Source organism: Trachypithecus francoisi, unplaced genomic scaffold (assembly GCF_009764315.1).
Source record: "Trachypithecus francoisi isolate TF-2019V2 unplaced genomic scaffold, Tfra_2.0 Contig01461, whole genome shotgun sequence".
Classification (NCBI taxonomy): domain Eukaryota; kingdom Metazoa; phylum Chordata; class Mammalia; order Primates; family Cercopithecidae; genus Trachypithecus; species Trachypithecus francoisi.
The window spans coordinates 16550938-16573414 of NW_022681433.1; the positions used below are offsets into that span (position 1 = coordinate 16550938).

Sequence of the window (22477 nt, forward strand, 5' to 3'; positions counted from 1 at the left end):
AGCTCCGCCTCCCGGGTTCCCGCCATTCTCCTGCCTCAGCCTCCCCAGTAGCTAGGACTACAGGCGCCCGCCACCATGCCCGGTTAGTTTTTTGTATTTTTTAGTAGAGACAGGGTTTCACTGTGTTAGCCAGGATGGTCTCGATCTCCTGACCTCGGGATCCGCCCGTCTCGGCCTCCCAAAGTGCTGGGATTACAGGCGTGAGCTACCGCGCCCGGCCGATAGAGCTAAGTTTTAAATGAAATAATGGCATTTTATATACGTTTGGTTTCAGAGGCATCCTTTGGGAAAAGCGATCACCTTCTCCAGATCCGCATTCAGGTGACCTTTGCCATCTCTGACTGAGCCGGTGGAACATAACTTCCCTCTGGCCTTGACCTTTGAGCTGGCAGGATGACTGCAGGGAGCAGGCAGTGCCTCCATCTGAGAATCACAGAGCAGATCAACCCCAAAGCAGCCACCTGCACGTGTGGTGCATCTTCTGCACCTCCACGGGCACTTCTGCCTAAGGCCAGATGCGTGTACAATAAACTGAAATCCATTGACTTTCCAACAGAGTACTTCACTTCTTTGGATCTAGACATTTTGACCGAGAATACCATTTCCTATTAGCAGTGACCTGTAACTGTCAACTTTACACGTTACCAAGAAAGGTGTCATGCCATGAGAATAATTAATATTTTGATGAGAATATTCTCTTTACAATGCATTTGTTTCTCTAAAAGTAAAAGAAACTGCTCTAAAAGAAGTTTTAGGATCCTATGGAGAAAGCTGAGTTCAGGGAGATTGTGTGGCTAGCCCAGGTCACATAACACAGCAATTCAAAGCAGAGAACCCTGACCCCAAATTCTTAGCCTCAGCTGCTGCCCTTCCTCTCCGTCACCTGTCCCTCAGTCTTGCTCACAGGGATATATGCTCCTTGGTGGTGTCCGGTCCTCACTGGGTTCTCTGCATCTGTGCTCTCAGCAGCACATCCGTTCCCCTCCTTAGTTGCCTGGGGACTCCACCTCCCATTTGCTTCTGCCTTGTAACGGTAACCTTTGTCTCACCTTGCATCTCCACTTTCCTTTTTGAGATTCAACATATTTAAGTATTAGCGATTCTTTAGTTTTCCTAGCAGCTAAACTCAGCTGGTTTTGAACTTCTTGCAACAATCAGAATATAGTCCTCACTGTCATTTCAGTCCCCACTGAGCATCTGACGTATTTGAAACATTATGAAGCTCTGTGTCAAAGGAGCCATGTCTGTGGGATATTACACCAGAGTGTTCCTGAATTCTGCGTGTTGGTTCTGTTCGAGCACAGCGTCCCCTGAGGACGCGCTGGCAGTGAGAACCTCCACCTCTAACAAAGTCTCACAGATAGCCTCTGAGAGATGGGGTGTGTGCTCCAGGAATAGTAGCTGGTCACCTCTAGCTTGGTTCATTGGTGGCATCATATCACATGACTGTTGTGCATGTCGTAACTGAGGAGATGTGTGCCAAGAGGCAGGGAGGGCTTGCAAGGAAACAATATCCAAATGTCAGTTCAATTAGAAGACAGTTTAAATTAGAAGCAGAAGGCATTTCAGCAACTGCTTTAATGTGTAAAACTAATTTGAGAGGATGAGATACTTGATTGCACAGCACAGAGAAAGGCCTCTTCTGGGCCTCTGTCCTCAGCGGTGGCAGAATGGTCTGTGGGGACATCTCCTATATGAAGACCTGATAGGCTCCTGGGTGGAAACTGAGTTGAAAATTAATCTCATTTCCTCAGAATGCAAAGCTATAAATTGGGGCTCTGCCTGGAAACACATTTTATGCAAAAAAAAAAAAAAAATCATTAAAATAAATGCAGCAAAAATAAAATACAACACACGTATATGCTGTTATACACAGTTATTAAGTATGTCTAATGAAGCCATGGATATAAAAGCTACATCATTCCCTTTAGGGGTATTCTGTGCTGACTGCACTGTTGGGTGTCTCAGCCTGTGCACCCAGTGACACACAGCTCCAGATTCGGGCCCGTCTGCCTCTGCCAAGCAGAGACATTGTTTTTGCTCCAGTGACCTTCACAGTGCCTTCAGGATTAGGGCCATCCATCTGGAAAACTTTCATTGCTCTGAATGGCAAATGTGGGGGAGGTGCTGTCTCGGGGTGACATCAGTTTTGGCATGGGTTGCAGGCATGAGGTAGTTCCTAACCGGGAACTTGGTGGTTACTGCTGCAATCTTGTTTACCACCAGAAAGGTGGTGGACAGGCCATGGCTGTAGGAAGTCAAGACGCAGGGCCGTCTTCAGGGCTGAGGGCTGTGACTGGCAACAGCTCCCCTGGAGCCTTCCAAGGTTGCTGTGAGATTGGAGGAAGAGGAGCTCAGAGGCTGTCACTGTGCAGAGGTTGGGGACACAGGGAGAGGCACTGTGGAGGATGCCAGCATCTTTCGCAGAGGCTCACACCTACCTGCCCTTTCATCTCTCACTACACCAGCCTGACCTGCAACTTCAGACACAGAAGGAAGATTTGCCTTTGTGGTCTAAGACCTGCCTTTGCAAATCCTCGTTTTCTACACCCCATCACCCCAGAGGACTGACAAAGCAAACATACATCCCTACTGGGGAAACACCATTCTCACCCACAGGAATGTGGTTTAGCCCAGTAACCCCCATAAGGCAAGCCAAGACAATCGCACGCTTTTCTGAAATTGACACCTTTCCCAAAGATACGCATATTCCAGTTACATTTCTCCATATGCTTTCAACTGAACATTGAACTTCAGTGATTGAATACTGAAGTGACGCCAGAGGTACAGCTTTTCTTTTGAAGCATCTTACCTACTCCTTACACAGAGAGATCCTGAGGGTACCTGCTCCAAGGGTAAGGGGGCTTATTTCCTTTACTAAGGTGTGTATATTGGGGCTGGGAAGAGGAAGGGCAGTGTCTGGCATTAGGCCTGGGGAATAACTTCATCTCTGAAATTAGAACCTTGGATCTTTCTCTTGACAAATGTTGTAAATTATGGCTGGGCATAGTGGCTCATGCCTGTAATCCCAACACTTTGGGAGGCCAAGGCGGGAGGACCATTTGAGGTCAAGAATTTGAGACCAACCTGGCCAAGAAACCCTCTCTACTAAAGATACAAAAGTTAGTGGGGTGTAGTGGCACATGCCTGCAATCTCAGCTACTTGGGAGGCTGAGGTGGGAGGATCACTTCAGCCTGGGGGCGAGGTTGCAGTGTGCTGAAGTTGCGCCACTGTCCTCCAGCCTGGATGACAGAGCGAGACTCTGTCTCAAAACCAAACAAACAAGAAAAAAAAAGGAAAGAAAAGGAAATGATAAATTTCAGTGGTTTTAACTGGCCATGGTATGTACCTGTTATCCCAGCTACTTGGAGGATGAGGTGAGAGGATCACCTGAGTCTAAGAATTTGAGGCCACCCTGGGCAACATAGCAAGATTGAATCTCTTAAAATTTCTTTCCAGTGATTTCAGAAAAACTATTCTGAAACTAATTGATAGCACATTTGTGGTTTTCAGCACTCTTCTCTTTTTATTACAATTCTTCTTCCTAATAGCATCAATGGCCACAGTTGCTGCTAGACATCCTACAAAACACAGGTCAGCTTCCACAACAAAGAACCATCTGGCCCAGATGTTGGGGTATCAGACCTAAGATGTGCAAAGCCAGCAGCCCCTTCAGTCATTCAACAGACACATGCTGAGAGAACCCAGTGAAATAAGACATGGCTTCTGCGTTTAGAGAACTTTTCATGCTCCTCGGAGAGGTTAGTGTAGAAGCCAGACGACGAAAGCAGAATGACAGGGCAGTGTGGGAAACGCTAGAAAAGTGTCTCCAGGTATTTCAAACAAAGAATCTAATACAGGGGTTATTTTTATACAGCTGAAAAACAAAAGACAAGACAGTGCAATAGCAGGAAGTTGCTACCGGCCCCTGGGCTGGAGTGGTCAACAAGAGGGCGTGTTGCTTGAGCTGGGAGCTGGTGCCGCCCGCCCACAGGACCTCGGAGCTGGGAAGGAGGAGCCTCCCAGCAGGGCTGGAGCCACAGAGACACCACAGCTGCTGTACATGCCCACGAACTACTGTGGCAACTCCTTTCCCCAGCCCTTGAGTCACCTCCCACCACCGCTGCCCACTGCCAAACCTGGACAGAAGCCATTTGTCAGGAACCTGGGAATTGTGGTTCCCAAAACACAGAGACAACAATGGCTGGAGAAACAGCCTGAGAGCAGACAAGGAGACTCGCAAAGTCACGGTGGTGTGAGGATCATGACAAATAGCTCAGCCCTGCTGGAGGGAAGGGCGTCCCGTTTTAGGCACAGGACATTCGACATCTCTCAAAGTCCATGGGCAGCCAGTGACCTTGGGTTCAGTGACACAGCCCATCTGCAGTGTGGAAAGGGCTCTGGCAGCAGAGTGAAGGATGGGTGGGCAGTGAGCCAGACCACGGTCATCCAGGTGGAAGGTAATACAGCCTAGGAAGGAGGCACCAGCCACCACGCTGACAAAGGACTGGTGGGCATGCAGTAGAGTCGCTTAGACCTGGTGCAATCTGCAGGGAAGGAAGAGGGTCTAGCCTGACCCCCGGGTTCTGGCCTGGAGGTAGCAGTGCTGAGGTGGACCCTCCAATTTCCACCCTGCTGTGCTTTCACTACAGCAATGGTCATAAGCTCCTCAGCCTCACTGTGCCGTAGCATCCTCACTGTCGTGAATAGGGGTCACATGTTCCCCAGGGCCACATTCTGTGCAGCTGTGATTGAAGGGTCTGCACTCACTCCTTCAGCATTTTCGATTTCAATGTGTGTTCTTTCAGTGTCAGTTTGTTATGTAAATCAAGCTTCTCTAACCAGTGGGTCGCGGGCTGCATGTGGCCGGGGGAAGCTTTGAATGTGGCCCAACACAAATTCGTAAACTTTGTTAAAACATTGTGAGATTTTTTTTGCGATTTATTTTATTTTATTTTATTTTTTTTATTGTTTTGGCTCATCAGCAGTTGTGTTAGTGTGTTTTATGTGTGGCCAAGACAATTCGTCTTCCAGTGTGGCCCAGGAAAGCCAGAATATTGGACACTCCTGAAATACATGATGAGTATATTATAAAAACCTTCTGGCTTGTTTGTACATTTAATCTGTTCTATATTCCTGAATTTCAAATTTAAGTTTTTATTTTAAAATTAGCGGTCAGAGGTTTGTTTGTTTTTTGTTGTTTTTGGTGAGAATTCTCATTATCACTAAAAAAAAAAAAAAAAAAAGTTCCATTCTAAAGTTCATACACCCTAGAATCGAGCTTGTAGACAGTGGATTTCACAATATTCCCATCTGAAATTCTTAGTTCTGTTTCTTTCATATCTCTGGCAGAGTTCCCACAATTTATAAGACTAGCTACAAAACCACTAATTGAATTGCAACCCTTGTTAGTTAATAGAGGTCAAAGTATTAGTTCTAAATAATGCAACTTGCTATGTTACTCAGAAATTCCAGGAAAAGGCTTTTTTTTCTATGATATTCAGTTTCACTCTTAGCAGCACACAACAATCACGTTGTTCAGCTCATGAACAAAATACTAAGTCCCTGGTCTTTTAAAAAGCATATTGTCCCAATTAGAAACCCCAATTTTTTGCATGTGTTTAATGAAATCTAAATCCTAGAAATTAAGTTCTGAGTGTTAGAAAATTTCAACTTCTTCACTTTGTAAAAACATAGTGGCTTGTAACGACTCCTTACCTTGGTATGGATTAGACAAGGCAGGGTAACTGATGTGATTTCACATCGAAGTTAAATCTAAGTGTGCAGAGCACACCATCCTTACCCTCAGAGAGTGCACAGTCTTGGTTGAAGGCAGCTCTATAAAGCTATCATTATAATCCATTTGGTCAAAACAATTTGATGAGATGCCTGAAGGCTTGTGGAAGCACAGAGTAAGGGATTTCATTCATTCCAGGGGCTCAGGGAGGAATTCCTGGGTAAGGAGACACCTGCAGTTCATCTCAAAGAATGATGAGGTATTATTAGACTAGGGGTGTGTAGGCTTTTCTAAACCCACTTTCACCTTGATTGTACTAATTTATCACACTGAGCTATCCTTCCAGAGATACTGTTCTACTTACTGTATGTAGAGTGAGCAGTCATCCCCATTTGCTAGGAACTTTGTTGGCTTCAACCCTGAAAGTCCCATATCCTGAGATACCCCTCATTCCTGGGTCAGTCAGACACTTGGTCCCCAAAATTTATTGCCTCCCAGTTGTACTGTGTGGTGTTGACTGTTGCTTTGCTCTTCCCAGTTTCTTATCTAGAATGGAGGTTACCTTATCACAGCCTCAAATTCCTCATGGGACCCGCACAGACGCTTGCACCCAGTAGATGCTCGTGAAGTGGGTATATGCATCAATCTTGGTACCTCTTATTCTGTAGACAGCACTGAAGTACAGACCACTGAAATGACTGACTCCAGAGCCCATATGACAGCACCAAGTTTAGGCCAAGTCCCATGTCTTGGGCCCTTGTTTCCTCCTTGGTTATAAAAGGTCTCATAGCGCCCTCTGGTGGTGCCAGGAAGCTGTCTAATCCCCTGAATGACAAGGCAGGAATCAAGCCTTCTCTTCGTAGTCAATGCGAGTCATAATAAGACCATTATTACTACTTAACGTCAGTGCCCGTGAACTGGACTTGACCTTTTGATTAAACAATCTCATTCGTATCACGATTCTGAGATACTGAAACAGCGGAATTCCCTATCCCTTCTAGAGCACATGAAGGCGCATAGGTGATACCAAATGTTGAACTTACTTTGTAACTGGTTACAGGCTTCATACCCAGTCTCGTTGCAGAGATGATTCAAGCCTCTGCTTATGTGGCTCATTCACAGGTAACCCACAGCTTCTCTGGCCCTCTAATCCCTTCGTGAGAACACCGAACTGCAGAGGGCATGTAGGAGCCCGTCGGTCTTCTGATGAATGGAATTGGCTGACGGTCTGAGTCGTCGTAGCCTCCCTTGTCCTGGATGGAATCAACCCTTTGACCCTTTAACTGTGGCTGTCCCTGGGAATCCCTTCTCACTGGAAATGATGTACGGGCAAATAAAAACGGAACCCATCAAGAACCTGGGGCGTAGGAGCGGAAGAGAGACGTTTCTGTTTGCATGGGGCAGATTCTGCACTTCGTAGGGGTGAGCTAAATCGGGATCTGCTCTCAAGATCTTTCAACAGTGTCCTCCTCTTGTTCCTCTCTTGCCTTTGGCCTCTGTGGCCTTGACTGATGTCTAAAGATTTTTGGGATTTATGTGCAGTTAGGGTCGTGAGGCCTAGGAATAGGAGTCAGATGTGTGGGGTGCAGATGGCCCACTGTGCCTCTGTCTCTGTTCCTTAGTTTACTGCAGTGGAGAAGAGTGTGGGCTTTGTGGGGACAGCTGCAGGACTCCCAGGCAAATGACCTAACCTGCTCCGGTATCCATCTGGTTGTCTGCAAAATGCCAGTCATTCTGCGACCTCTTAGGTTTCTGTGGGTCCTCAGTGACATTATATTTTCCAAGACCTTCGTGGAGAGGCCTGACGTATAGTGAGTACTTAAAAGTTGATAGTCTTTTATGGTTATTTTCATCATCTGTCATTCATTCATCCAGTAGTTATTTGTTGAGAACGGGGGACTGAGACATGTGAGCTCTCACCTGAAGACTGAGCAGATCTTGGCCTGATGGGAAAGGTTGGGCGGGGGCAGCATCTTCATTTTTCAGGGGGAAGCCATGGACCCGGGTGTGGGGGGAAGGGCGTGGACCCGGGTGTGGGGGGAAGGGCGTGGACCCGGGTGTGGGGGGAAGGCCGTGGACCCGGGTGTGGGGGGAAGGGCGTGGACCCGGGTGTGGGGGGAAGGCCCTGGACCCGGGTGTGGGGGGAAGGGCGTGGACCCGGGTGTGGGGGGAAGGCCCTGGACCCGGGTGTGGGGGGAAGGGCGTGGACCCGGGTATGGGGGGAAGGGCGTGGACCCGGGTGTGGGGGGAAGGGCGTGGACACGGATGTGCATAATGAGGAAGGCATGGGCGCAGGTGTGGGGCGAAGGACATGGACGCAGGTGTGGGGGGAAGGGCATGGACGCAGGTATGGGGGTGAAGGGCGTGGACACACGTGTGCATGATGGAGAAGGCATGGACACAGGTGTGGGGCGAAGGGCATGGACACAGGTGTGGGGGGAAGGGCATGAACACTGTGTGGGAAGGTATGGACACAGGTGTGTGGGAGTAAAGATATGGATACAGGCATGGGGGAATGGTGTGGAAATGGATGTGTGCAGTGGGCTTGGGTGCAGGAGTGTGTGGTTGTCAGGGCACGTGGGAAGAGGAAAAAGATGCTGAATTTGTTTAATATGAATTCCTCTGAATTTTTTTTTTATTTTTTTTTGAGACGGAGTCTCTCTCACTCTGTCGCCCAGGTTGGAGTGCAGTGGCACAATCTCGGCTCACCGCAACCTGTCTCCCAGGTTCAAGTGATTCTCCTGCTTCAGCCTCCCGAGTAGCTGGTATTAGAGGGGCACATCATCACGCCCGGCTAATTTTTGTATTTTTAGTAGAGATGAGGTTTCACCATATTGGCCAGGCTGGTCTCGAACGTCTGACCTCAAGTGATCCATGTGCCTCTGACCCCCAAAGTGTTAGGATTACGGGCGTGAGCCACTGCACCCCACCCTGAATTTCTAATATACTTCAGCAGCATCCTCATTTTTCTCTACTCTATGACCAGTTGGGAAAAGACCCCTACCAATGTGTTTCCTTCTCAGAGGCTGCCCTGGCATGTCCTGGCCGAGTCCTTCCCGCCTCTGTCCCGGTGGCCCCATGCAGCTCTCAGTTAGTGTTTGAGCATCTCAGCCCCCCTGGACAGCTGCCAGCATGTGGGGCTCACACTTGTTCCTGCGTGTGTCAGCACTTGGTTTGAGTATTTGGTGTGTTGGATTCAACACAGGCTGGCATTTTAACATCACGCCTTTTGAAATTGTTGTGAAGTTTTCTTTTGGTATTTCCTAATTTTTTTTTTTTTCCATTTCACATAAGAAGAAAAGATAGCGTTGAATGATACTTAGATATTTTCATTCCAGCAGTTTTTTCCTGGTCCCACCTACACAGATTCCAGTGAGTTCATGTCCACGGCACAGTCCATAATTACCCTTCTCTGTCCAGGGATATACATTTGCATCTTTCCTTCAGCGTGTGAAGTGAATGGAGGAGAAACGTACAGTTGTAACTGAGTTTGAAGTAGCTTTCATCTGACCAGCCCTGTGCTGGAACGTGCCTCTTCTTCTCTGAGCAGAGGGGCTGTTGCATGGGAAATGGCTAAACCGCCTGCTTTGTCTTCCGCTGCAGGCCGTGGTCACCCAGGAGCCCGATGTGCAAGGCAGGTGTGAGTGCCAGGACGGCATTCCTGGAGATGAAGGCCTGGAGCTGCGGTCTGCGGACTCGGCAGTGCCCGTGGCCATGACCCAGGCTGCTGTGCGGCCCTGGTCACCCTGCCTGGAGAACATGACCACTGCCCCGAACGGCCTTGGACCAGGCCCCGCAGCCCCCTGTCCAGGCTCCGACCTGAAAGACCCCAAGATGGTGACCTCCCTTGCGTGTGGAAATGGAGTCTGTGGCTGTAGCCCTGGTGGCGACACAGACACCCAGGAAGCCAAACTCAGCCCAGCCAAGCTTGTGCGCCTCTTTTCCACCAGTCGGAAGAGGACGAGTGCCCACCCCGAGCGGCCCCGCTCCATGGTCCTGGTGGGCAGCTCCTCCACATGGAACACCCTCGCCTCCTTCCGGAAAATGGGATCCTTTAAGAAACTGAAGTCCTCAGTCCTGAAAGGAATTCAGAGCCGAGAGGGGTCAAATGCCTGTTCCAAGGGAGAGGCTTTGGAGCACGGCCTGGGAAAGCCCATCCCGCATGGCGCTGTCCCAGCAGCCCAGGCAAGCAGGGGCTCCCCTTCAGCCCCGGGACCAGCGTGTGGTACCCTCAGGCCAGCAGAGGGGGGCACACTGGATGGGTCCGACCTCGAGGACATGGACGATACCTTCCAGCGGAGCACACACCGCTCCCGCAGCCTCCGCAGAGCCTACGGCCTGGGCCGCATCTGCCTGCTGGATGCGCCCCAGAACCACGCAACACCCACGATAGCCACTGGCCAGGTGCCCACCATGTGTGAGATTCTTGTGAGGGATCCTGAAAACAACAGCCTGGGCTACAGGAGGAGCAAGAGCACTGACAACCTTGCCTTTCTGAAGAAGAGCTCCTTTAAGCGGAAGTCCACCTCCAATCTTGCAGACCTCAGGATGGCGCATGACACCCAGGTGCCACAGAGGACCCTAAGCAGTTCGTCCACTGACTCCCAAAAGCCTGGATCAGGGAGGACCAAACGCTGGAGGAGCCCGATAAGGGCCAAGGACTTTGACAGAGTCTTCAAACTTGTGAGCAATGTGACTGAGGCCGCCTGGAGGAGGGAGAGTCCCAGGAGTGGGGCCCCGTCCCCTGGTGAGGCCAGCCTGAGACTCCAGGCACACAGCCGGCTGCATGACGACTACTCCCGCCGCGTCTCCAGGAGCACGGAGCAGGACAGCAGGCGGGGCGGGGCGGTCATGCATGTTTCCACTGCAGCCTGCACTGTGGCTGCTGGTTTCAGCTCGGCCACCTCTAAGGGGCCCCACGCAGACGCTGACACCGCTGTATTTCCTCTTGAAGCCCAAAGTTCCTGGGCGGTGGAAAGCGACAGTCCTTGCGCTGGCAGCTCCTCGCCAAGCCCGATTGTCCAGGGTGTGTTGAGCAAAGACTGCTGTGACCCAAACGCTGGCAGCCAGTCCACATTTGACCCTGAGCAGCCTCCCACTCCTCTAAGGCCCACCACACCCAAGCCCCAGAGCCCTCAGAGCCCCGGAGCAGGAAGTGCCAAGTGTCACAGCAATCACGGTGCCCCATCCGTGAGTTCGGAGGAAAGTGATGGAAGGGCGGAAGGGTCTGCTCAGAGAGAGCCAGGGCCTGTGTCCTTGCAGGGTCCTGTGGAAGCCACACATGGTGTTGAGGGCAGCAAGGACCTTTTGGTGACCACTGGTGCGGCAGCCAGCCCAGAAGAAAAGGAGGAGGAGGAGGTAAGGGCAGTGGTAAGGTCCCTCATGTGGGCGACCCTGCTGCGGGAAGGCAGCTTGCACAGGGGCATTCTGGCCTCACCTGGAGGTTCCCATGCTGCCCAGGTGTTGCCCTGGGTCCCTAACCTGTCATGGTCAGTGGCCCTCTGCTGACCTTGTTGCCCTTACAATATTAGTGGGAATGGGAGTTGTCAAGTTGCTGTTTACCAAGTTCAGAAGTTATCTCTATCTCCTTTGAAATGAATTTGACGATGTATGAGATTCATTGAGATGACATTTGCCACACCTTTCCTTCAAAAGGTGTTTATTGAACATGTACCAGGTACTAGATTCTGGGGGAAAAAATAAGTTGTGAACAAACTGTGTTCTGTTCCATGCAGTTCTGACTCATATATTTCTTCTTTATAAGCTGTTTCTGTAAACCTTTCCCACAAAGTGCATATAAGTGAAATTCTTTCTGTTAAGAGACTGTTACCTGTCCTAATATCACAGCACTTTTGGGTGTCACTTGACCAGCTGGAAACCTCTGTGACTGGCAGTGCCTCTGCTTGAGTTTTGCTCATGCCCGTTAGCCTCATCCCACCCATTCTGCCCAGCAGGCTGCATTAGGCTTGCACTGCCAGCCCAGATCCCATGCCTGCCAAGGGCATACCAGGGATGGAGCAGCAAGGGGTGTGTGAGTGAATGAGCATGGAGTCTAGCCTGTGCACACAGCCAGGCATGTCAGCTGTTACAGCAGGGCAGGCAGCTCCAGGTGCCGGCTCCATGCAAGGCTGTGGCTGGAACAGACGTACTGCAGCTGGCTTCTGCTGCAGGCACCAGCTTGTGGACAAGGGGAACGTGCTGACAAGTGAAATCTCAGAGATACCAGGAATTGCAGAGCCCCAAAGAGGGTGTTACAGCGTGTCATAGCCTGGTTCTGATCTGGGCTCCCAGAAGGGCCACAACTCTTCTCCTCGTTACCTGCAGTACAGCAAGCAGGGGCCGTGTTTCCGGGGAACATGTTTCACCCCATTGTGTTACAGCTCCTTTAATCCCACTGCCCCACTCCAGCATGCAGCTCTTGGGCGGGTCTAGCCCTACCCTTCCTTTTGCATGTGGCAGCTGCCTGGTGCTGGTGGAAAGCGGGAGAGTTATAGTGTTACAGCTTTGGTTGAGGGAATCCCAAGGTTTGGGTCCCCAGAAGGGTTACCACTCTTCACGCCTGCAGTCCAGGGGCATGTGACCGCCTGTAGCTCGGTGAGCTGGCCAAAATGTGTTACAGCCCCTTTAACTCCCACCTGCAGCTCGGCGAGCCATCCAGGAAAGTGTTACAGCTCCTCTGGCTCCCACTGTTGGGCAGGTCCCACATCCAGGAAAAATGAAGTTATGCGGACAAATGGAGAGTGAGCGAGGCTGAAAAGAGCTTTGTTTGGTGATTGAACAGCTCTCAGAGGATAGGAAACCTGGAGTGGGTTGCTCCTCTCTGCAGGCAGGTAGTCCCAGCGAGTGGCTGAGTCTGGGGATTTTATGGGCTCAGAATGGAGGAAGTGCATGCCGACGGGTTCATGGGCAGGCCTGGAAAAAGCAGCACTTGCTTGGTTGAAAGGCATCAAGGAAGTTCTCACTCCAGGTCGCTGACTTCACCCGGAACTGGCATCTGTGCCCTGAGGTTTCAGGCTGTCCCTGGCTTGAAGATGGGGTTTTGCTGGGGACCTGCCTCTTCCCTCTTAGGTACCTGGTCCACCGCCCACCACCATCACTAAGGCTGTTTAATTTCCTAGGAATGAATTAGGAACATGCAGTTTGGTACCTGTCAGCCTTTGAAAGATGCTTGTTTAAAAGAGGTTTTTATGATGGGTTATTGTACTTATTTTAGAGTAGATCATAAGCACCTCATGAATTGACTCAGCTAATAGCTGTCAAGGTTACAGCAGCAGGTTTTTTTCATATTCTATCAAACATCCGGACAGCTTTGTAATTTTCGCTTTATAAAGCACTCAGTAATATTACCTTACGTAGCTGGAAGATGGGGAAATGCATTCATTGTATATGTTGCAGATTATTCTTCACATACATTTCTAGATTGATTTGCAGGTATAGATTGGTGCTTGCCATAGAGAATAATCCCCTAGCAAATGCCCCTTCCCACCCATCTCTGGGGAGGACCTCAGTTTTGTCTTAGTGCCTACAGATCAATGATTGCATAGCCAAATTTGCAAACTCAGAAGCCAGGACAGCCTCTGCACTGTCCATCTTGACCATTGCTATACAGACAGACCTGGTTAGTAGAACCTTTGTAGAAAGACCTAGAAAGTAGGACTTTTGCAGAGTGCTTTCAGATCGAAATTAGTCTCCAGGTTCCTTGGGCAGCCTGAGAAGTGAGACTGCACATTGTCTGTTACCCAAGATTTCCTGTGGAGAGCTCACCAGTTGATTTGAGAGGTCTTGAATATTGAGAACTGTCTGTTCATTCGTATATTTGAGCCTGTGGAGCAGTTGTAAGGACATAGGAATAGTGGCCAGACTTAGGAAGGAGTTCCAGTTCTGCTAGCTCCAGTTTGTACAACTGACCAAACTTCACTCATTCCTGGGTGAGATGAAGGGTAACATTCCTTCCACTAAACACCCTGCCTGCCTGCCCCACTCGTAGTTTGGAACCTCCCCTCCCTAAAAAAGGATTTGTATATGTCTGGAGGGTTTTTTATGTTAAAGATTCGATTTTATATTCTGCTTAACAAAATTATTTTTTTTTAAATCATTGAAATATGTTATTCCTGAGAACCTGTTAAGTGAACATGTGTGAACTAGTGTGTAGCTACTTGCCAGGGTGATTTTGACCATTTTATGGTTTTATGCGTATATTTGCTATTCTTAGTTATATCAAATTTAATTTCTACCCACAAAAGATCACCAAAGATAGAAAGCAGAACAATTATATTGAAATTCAGTTTATTAAAGGTGCACACATGTTGATAATCCTACAAATTTGCCTCCAGATATTCATCACATTTTTCAGTTGCATTCATTTCTTCAAAAACAATTTTTTTTTTTTATTCAGAGTCTCATTCAGTTACCCAGGCTGGAGTGCAGTGGTGTGATCTCGGCTCACTGCAACCTTCACCTCCTGAGTTTAAGCAATTCTCACGTCTCAGCCTCCCAGGTAGCTAAGATTGCAAACATGTACTAACATGCCTGGTTAATTTTTGTGCTTTTAGTAGAGACAGCGTTTTGCCATGTTGGTCAGGCTGGTCTCAAACTCCTGGCCTCAAGCGATTCACCTACCTCAGTCTTCAAAAGTGCTGGGATTATAGATGTGAGCCACCACACCCGGCCTCAAAATTCTTACATAGCACATAAAGCTTCCTCTTGTACTTTTATTTATTTTCTCAAGACGGAGTTTCACTCACTCTGTCGCCAGACTGAAGTACAGTGGTGCATCCCAGCTCACTGCAACCTCCATCTGCCGGGTTCAAGCGATTCTCCTGCCTCAGCCTCCCCAGTAGCTAGGATTACAGGCACTCAACACCATGCCCAACTAATTTTTTGTGTTTTTTGTAGAGATAAGGTTTCACCCCTCTCGTACTCTTTTTTTTTTTTTTTTTTTTTTTTTTTGGAGACGTAGTCTCACTCTGTCGCTCAGACTGGAGTGCGGTGGTGCGATCTCGGCTCACTGCAAGCTCCGCCTCCCAGGTTCATGCCATTCTCCTGCCTCAGCCTCCCGAGTAGCTGGGACTACAGGTGCCCACCACCACGCCCGGCTGATTTTTTTCTATTTTTTTTAGTAGAGACGGGGTTTCACCGTGTTAGTCAGGATGGTCTCAATGTCCTGACCTCATGTTTCGCCCGCCTTGGCCTCCCAAAGTGCTGGGATTACAGGCGTGAGCCACTGCGCCCGGCCTGTGCTCCTAACATGTATGTCAAAAAGAGAAGATACAGTTACGGCTTTACCCATAACTTATACATTGCATCTTACACACTGGAAATGTGCGGTGTTACTTGTAGGGAAGTGCCTGTGAAGGAGAACCTGAAACCTTTTTGATTTTGGCTTTGAGAAACAAAATGCAAACTAAGGGAAACAAACAGAAAAAGTGTGAAACGCAAGGATTCCAACCTTCATGAGTTAAAAGCAGTTTCTGTCTATTTTATAGTATTACAAAACTGAATTTCAGTCTTTACTATATTTCAATATACAGTATATTTGTTTATTCAGCTCATTAACAATGTAGGGTTCTACTTATAGGATTAAAGCAAATTTAAACTGTTGTTGAATACGAAAAGGTTGTAAACATATATTATGGTGTTATTTAAAATATTGTAATGTACTTTTCAATAGGGAGAATAATTTCTATTTAGAACTACTTATTTATATCATACTACCCTAAAAATAACAAAATAATCGTTGAAAAGTTGTAAGCAGTTTAACAAGATGGTGTGTGTATTGCTGTGAAAAAGAGCTGGGAAAATGTCCTGCCGCTTTAATTTACAAAGCATGTTATGCTCCTGCCACCTAGTGGTCAGCTTTAAGAGCAGTGGTTTGTTGAACAAGTCCTTAAGCTTGGGACCTGTTGTAAGTTACAGGTTGCATTTACTTGTTGACGATGCTGCCCTTTGCCTTTCGAAGGTATTGCATAGGAGTTGGGAGCGTTCATGCTGCTTCTCCTACCAGCTCACAAGGAGAAACCGCTTCCTTAGTGAATGGACACTCAGGCAGCAGAGTCAGTGTTTCATGTAGTGCTAAATATGCCATGAAAAAAACTCTTAAATGACAACCAGTTGGACCCCTCTCCAGGGAGCTTTGGTAAGCTACAGTCTCTTGGCACATGTTTCTAGTTGAGTTGGGACCCTCGCTCTCTTATTAAAAGATCCCCGGCAACCGGGGCCAACTGTTGAACTTCTCCTGGCACGGGTCTTCTCAAGGGTAGGAAACTTCATCTGCCCCTGGGGATGGTAAGAGCCAATGAAATTATGGATGTTAAACACTTAGCCCACCGTTTGACACTGACTGCCACTGTGTGGTTATCGCTGTTTAGATGGTTTTTCCATCCTAGATTGGCATGGCTTTTTAAGACAGGGAGGTTAAGGTGGGTTCTTTCCAGGACTCTTTTTTCAGTGTAACACTGTTACAATCTTACAGGGGATAGAGAAATTCTTCAGTTAGTTTGACATCATGCTACTTAAAAAAAAAAGCATAAGCGTTAATTTCCTGCACAATCCAATATGTATATTTTAATGCAACCATGTACCCAACCAAATTTGTTGAACACATGTCAGATATAAGAGACCAGTTAGGTATGACTCTATAGGGCATGTGGTGATGCCAAGGAGGTTGTACCTGTGCCCAGATACACCTAAAACATAGGAGAACTTGCTGGATTAAATTCCATAAAAGTGGTAAAAGCAAAATGCTATGGGTTTCAGAGGACTTGCCGTTCTCACCCATGTACCAAATCAAGGAAGGCTTCATAAGGGTGACTGAATCTGATCTGAAGGAGGAGGATTTCTACAGATGATTATAGAGAGGACAGGGGCATTTCAGTGAGGTGTACAGTAGGTTGCACATGTGTGCAGAGATATTCTGTGATTGGAGAGAACAGGAAGTAATGTAATTTGGTTTGATATAGAGGAATAATCCAAGTTAAGATGGAATCATTAAGCAGAAGTCAAGCAGTGCATAAGGAATTGTCATGTACCTCACCACTCAGCACCTGCTGTGTGAACAGAAGAGGTTGAAACAAAAAGGCACTGTCTGTGCTCTAATGGGTTCGGAGTCCAGCTGGTGACAGGAATGTGTGCAGGTCATTATGATGTAGTGGGAAGGGCTCCTCATGCGAATGCACTAAGTGCCACAGGAGCCCCGAAGGTGGCAGAATTAAGAACCTGGGCTGGAAAGTGGCAGAACTGGGGACAGTGGAGTGGGGTCTTTAGTGCCTCGGGCAGCGGTTGCAGAAGGGCACTGGACTTCCAGGCTGGCGGGAGGAGTGAGGAACAGGAGGCGGATGCCGCTCCTGAGCTCAGCTCTGCTGCTTACTAGTCCTCCACCTTTTCTAAATCTCATTTTCCTCGCCTGTAAACTGTGGGTGGTAAGCATCCTGACCACATAGGATTGTTCTGAAGATTAGCTGAGGTGATGCGTGGACTTAGCACGGGGCTTTGCATATGAGTTTCTAGCAAAGTGATGCATCTATTTGGTCAGAGAGCTGCAGATGGGTTGCAGAACTTCTGTACAGGGTGGCTGGGTGGAGAGGAGGGAGGTAAAGTTAAGCAGGTAGGTCCGGACATCCTTAGGAAGAGCCTCGCTTACAGCTGTGAATTTGAACTTTACCCTATAAGTGGTGGAAAGCCAGTGACATTGTCAGAGCAGGGACACAGAGGGACATTCCGTGGCTGAGGTCAATCAGACCAGCTCTGTAGAGAGGCCTAATTTGCATAACATCAACTCACCGGTTGTAGGTATGCAGTTTGATGATTTTTGGGAAATGTAGAGTGTGCAGCCACCACCACCGTCCAGCTAAAGAACACTTGGCTCCCCTCAGAAGGCTTCCCCATGCCTTTTACAGTCAGTCCTTGCTCCCACCCAAGACTAGGCCACAGCTGATGGGCTTTGGGTCTACACCTTTTACTAAGTGAACAATTCGGTGATTTTTATATGTTTATGGAGCTCTGTAGCCATCACTACAGGCTAAGTTTTTTTTTTCCTTTTTTTCTTTTTTTTTTTGATTCATTTCTTTGTTATTATTATTATTATTATACTTTAAGTTCTAGGGTACATGTGCACAACGTGCGGGTTTGTTACATATGTATACATGTGCCATCTTGGTTTGCTGCACCCATCAACTCGTGATTACATGAGGTATATCTCCTACTGCTATCCTTCCCCCCTCCCCACTCTCCACAACAGGCCCCGGTGTGTGATGTTCCCCTTCCTGTGTTCCAGTGTTCTCATTGTTCAATTCCCACCTATGAGTGAGAACATGCGGTGTTTGGTTTTCTGTTCTTGGAATAGTTTGCTGAGAATGATGGTTTCCAGCTGCATCCATGTCCCTACAAAGGACACGAACTCATCCTTTTTTATGGCTGCATAGTATTCCATGGTGTATATGTGACACACTTTCTTAATCCAGTCTGACCACAGACTAATTTTAACACGTTTTCACCACCCCAGAAAGAAACCCTGTGCCATTTACAGTCACTTTCTTTTCCTAGCCCCTGCCTCAGATCTGTTTTTTGTGTCTCTGATTTTACTTTCTGGATGTTTCATAGAAATAGAATCCTGTAATATGTGGTCTTTTGTGACCGGCTTCTTTCACTGAAGGTTTGTCCATGGAGCATGATCGGTGCTTCCTTCCTTGTTAAGGCTGCGTAATATTCCAGTGCATGATTCTCTAGACCACACTTGGTTATCCGTTCATTTGTCGATGGAGACGGGTTGTTGCTGCCTGTTCACTATCACGAGTAATGCTGCTGTGAATACTTACATACAAGTCCTTGGGTGGAAATACGCTTCCTTTCTCTTGGGTGGATACCTAGGGGTGGAATTGCTAGGTCCTGTGACAACTCTCTGTTAAACTGTCTGAGCAGCTGCCAAGCTGCTTTCCAAAATGACTGTACCGTTTTAGATTCTCAGCAGCACCGTATAAGGGTTCCAGTTTCAGGCCGGGCGCGGTGGCTCACGCCTGTAATCCCAGCACTTTGGGAGGCCGAGATGGGCGGATCACGAGGTCAGGAGATCGAGACCATCCTGGCGAACACAGTGAAACCCCGTCTCTACTAAAATATACAAAAAACGAGCCGGGCGTGATGGCGGCGCCTGTAGTCCCAGCTACTCGGGAGGCTGAGGCAGGAGAATGGCGGGAACCCGGGAGGCGGAGCTTGCAGTGAGCTGAGATCCGGCCACTGCACTCCAGCCTGGGCCACAGAGCGAGACTCCGTCTCCAAAAAAAAAAAAAGGTTCCAGTTTCTCTTCATCCTTGCCAGTACTTGATATTGTCAGTATTCTGGGCTCTAGCTATTCCGGTGGGTGCAGAGTGGTATTTCATTTGGGCTTTAGTTAGCATTTCCCTAATGACTAATGATGTTGAACATCGTTTCATGGGGTTATTAGCGATTCACGTGATCTGATTTAGTGAAGTGCCCATTCAGATCTTTTGCTCATCATTTCATTGCATTCTTTGTCATCCTCTTATTGAGCAGTTAAGTCTTCTTTGTATTTCCTGGCTACCTGTTCTTTATCAGATCATATGATTATTCAGGGTTCTCTAGAGGACGAGAACCAATAGGATACATATGAAAATCAGCTGGTGTGACTAAGGCCAAGTACCCAGATCTGCCATCTGCAGCCTGGAGAACCAGGAGGCCAGACGTGTAGTTCAGCGTGAGCCTGGAAACCCAAGGACAAGGTGGTGGGGTGGAGTGCTGGTGTGAGTCCTGGAGTCCGAAGGCCCAGGAACCAGGAGCTTTGGTGTTTCTGGGCAGGAGAAGGTGGATGTCTGCCAGGAGAGGAGGGGACGCCTGGCCTTCTGGTCCTATTTGACCCCTCAGGGGATTGTAGATGTCTACCCACATTCTTAAGGGCAAATCTTCTTTACTTACTCTACGGATGACTGATTCCAACGCCAGTCTTTTCTGGAAACACCCTCACAAACGCACCCAGAAATAATGCTTTATCAGCTTTCTGGGGATTCTTGCACCCAATCAAGTTGACACATCAAATTAATACGAATTGCAAGTATTTTCTCACAGTCTGGCTTGTCTTTTAAATTTTTTAATACTTTTCTTTTTTGAGACAGGGTCTCACTCTCTTGCCCAGGCTGGAGTACAGTGGTGCAATCACAGCTTGCTGCAGCCTCAGCCTCCCAAGGTCAAGCAATCCTCCTGTCTCAGCACCACCCCAACCCAGTAACTGGGACTACAGACACACACCACCATGCCTGGTTAATTGTATTGTTTTGCCATGCTGCCCAGGCTGGTCTCGAACTCCTGAGCTCAAGCGGTCTGCCTGCCTTGGCCTTCCAAAGTGCTGGGATTACAGGCATGAGCCACCTCTCTCAGCCCAATTTTATAATATTTTTTAAAGAGTCAAAGTCTAGTTTTGATGAAAATTCAGTTACCAAATTTTTGTAGTTTTCTGTACATCTAAGAACTCTAAGATTACAAAGATTTTCTCCTGTGTTATTTTCTGGAAGTTTTATCATTTTAGCTCTTACATTTAGGTATATGCCCCATGTTTAGTTGTTCTTGTGTGTAATAGGAAGATTCATTTTTTAATATATGAACATCTGGTTATCCAGCCTCCGTTTATTCAGCTGCCTATGCTTTTTGTACTACAGAGAACATAAGTTTCCATGTTCCTCTGGGTTCTCATTCATTTTTTTCTGACAAAAACATTCAAGAATTTGAATCACAAAATTAGAGTTGGAAAGATTTTTAAATATGGTATTATGTGTGCTTTCAAAAAATATTTTTCTAATGAACTGAACATGTTGTTATAGGGACATCTGCCCTGCTGTGACAGCTAGTGTTTTATGATATTTCCTAAATAGTATGCCTAGGGTAGACATACAACAGACATCTTCTCTTGCAGGGGGCTTTTTAGTGTGATGTGAAGAGAGTCCATGTGCCTTTTGTGAGTCATCTTGGTGCTAGTTTATGTTCAGTTCCTCCCAGAATGTTTTTAGCTTGTTTTGTTTCTTTTGGCTGGAGAAAAATATGAAAGAGAAAAGGGATCTCCTGCAGCAATACTAAATCATAGAAATTCAGATCATGAGTCTAAATGTGAAAATAGCTTTTTACTTTAACAATTGAGTCATTTTCTAAGTCGGTTTGTAAAAAAGAAGTTTCCATTTGCTCGGAAAATGTGTATGCTCCTTATGACCTGTTTTTCAGTGGAAAGTTTCAAAGTATTTCTGAAATGGTGCTCAACCTTCGAGTCAGGCATTTCATTACAAACTAGTTAAAACTTGCGAACTATGTACTTCTGAAGTTGTAGCCAGAGTGAAGACCCCCCGGCATGCAGGCCAAAGCTGCAGAATCCTGAGTCTCACCCAGCACTGCTGACAGGCTATAGAACTTCGTACACTTAAAAGAAAAAAGCACTGATAAGATTACTTCTACAAATGCAGAATCTAAATAAAATTATCGTATACCTGTAGTTTTGAACTTCCCAGTGGCTCATTTCTAGAATAGTTTCTCTAGTGAAATGCCATTAAATAGGATTTCCTCATTAAAAATAAGGGGGGAGGGAGACAGAATCATACCGCTATACCTGCACAAGAGACTAAATGCCAGCTTTTATAGAAATTACCACAATAACCACTTGCAATCAACCTGTCATGATGTACTGCATCTTATTAATGCTGTGTATGTTAAGCTTCCTGAAGTTTAAGCTATTATGGGAACCAATATCATGGTATATTGTTCAGTGTTTTCTTAATTAGCGCCTCGTTTTAATTTGTGGATAGGAGGGCGTAATCAGACCTTACTGAAGTACTCAATACAGAAAGGTACATTTCCATATTCTCCAGGGGGAGAATTTTAGCTTGATGACTAAGAAACTGATTTCAGTATGTTTTTCTCCTCTTCTGTATTTCTCTTCTTGAACCTCTCTATAACAGTTAACATCAAAGAGCACCCAGGGTGGAACTGCTTTCAGCCTGGCTCGGTGACACCGATTGATTTGGCTGTGTCTGCCGTGATGGTGAGGATGAGAAGGGGTGCCATAGGTTTTGTTGGTGGAGGTCAGAGTACTCATTGCCACAAGTCACTGTATAAACTGAACATTACCTGTTTCTTGTACTTCCGACAGTCTGGGGACAAAACCACCATTTGCAATACTCTGGGACAGACTTCAGGGAGTCAGCTGGTGTGAGAATAGAGAGAGGAGCCCTGTGGGTTGGAGACGATATAGCACTCATGGCTGCTTGCTGCCCTGCACTGATCTAGTAACTTCTAGGATACCAGGATCCACATGGCTGCCAGCTAGCCATTCCCAACTTGAGTGGTCAGGAAGCTGGATGGTATAAAGTAGTTGGGCCTTGTTCTGCTGAGGTCTGTCCTAGTTTTATTGCTAACTAGCAGTATATTCTTAAGAAAGACACTTGACCTACTTAAGCCTCAACTTCTTTAAAAATTGGGATAATAGTACTGCCAGAATTAAATGAAATAATGCATGTAAGGTACTTACCACAGTGCCTTGGAACACGGTAAATCCAGTAAATAGTAGTTTTTATAACATGAATCATTGTTATGATTAAAATTACTTCCTTTGGTCAGACATTTCAGTGCAGACCAGTTAAACTTTGCAAATAATATACTTCTAAGTTATAGCCAGAGCAAAGACCCCGCCCTGAGGTACAAACCAAAGCTGCAGATTTCTGAGCCTCACCCAAAGCTACTGAATTAGAGTC

General features: G+C 47.2%; 1 protein-coding gene across 2 annotated transcripts in view; it reads left to right on the forward strand.

Moving 5' to 3' along the window:
• Positions 1-22477, forward strand: part of SPATA13 (spermatogenesis associated 13) — a 157576-nt gene that overhangs the window by 57921 nt on the left and 77178 nt on the right. For both annotated transcript variants that reach the window (XM_033236608.1, XM_033236599.1), the window contains one exon: positions 9342-11096. In XM_033236608.1, the coding sequence (XP_033092499.1) occupies positions 9453-11096 (1644 nt within the window). In that variant the 5' untranslated portion in view covers positions 9342-9452. Of the gene's footprint in view, positions 1-9341; positions 11097-22477 lie in introns of those variants that run through there.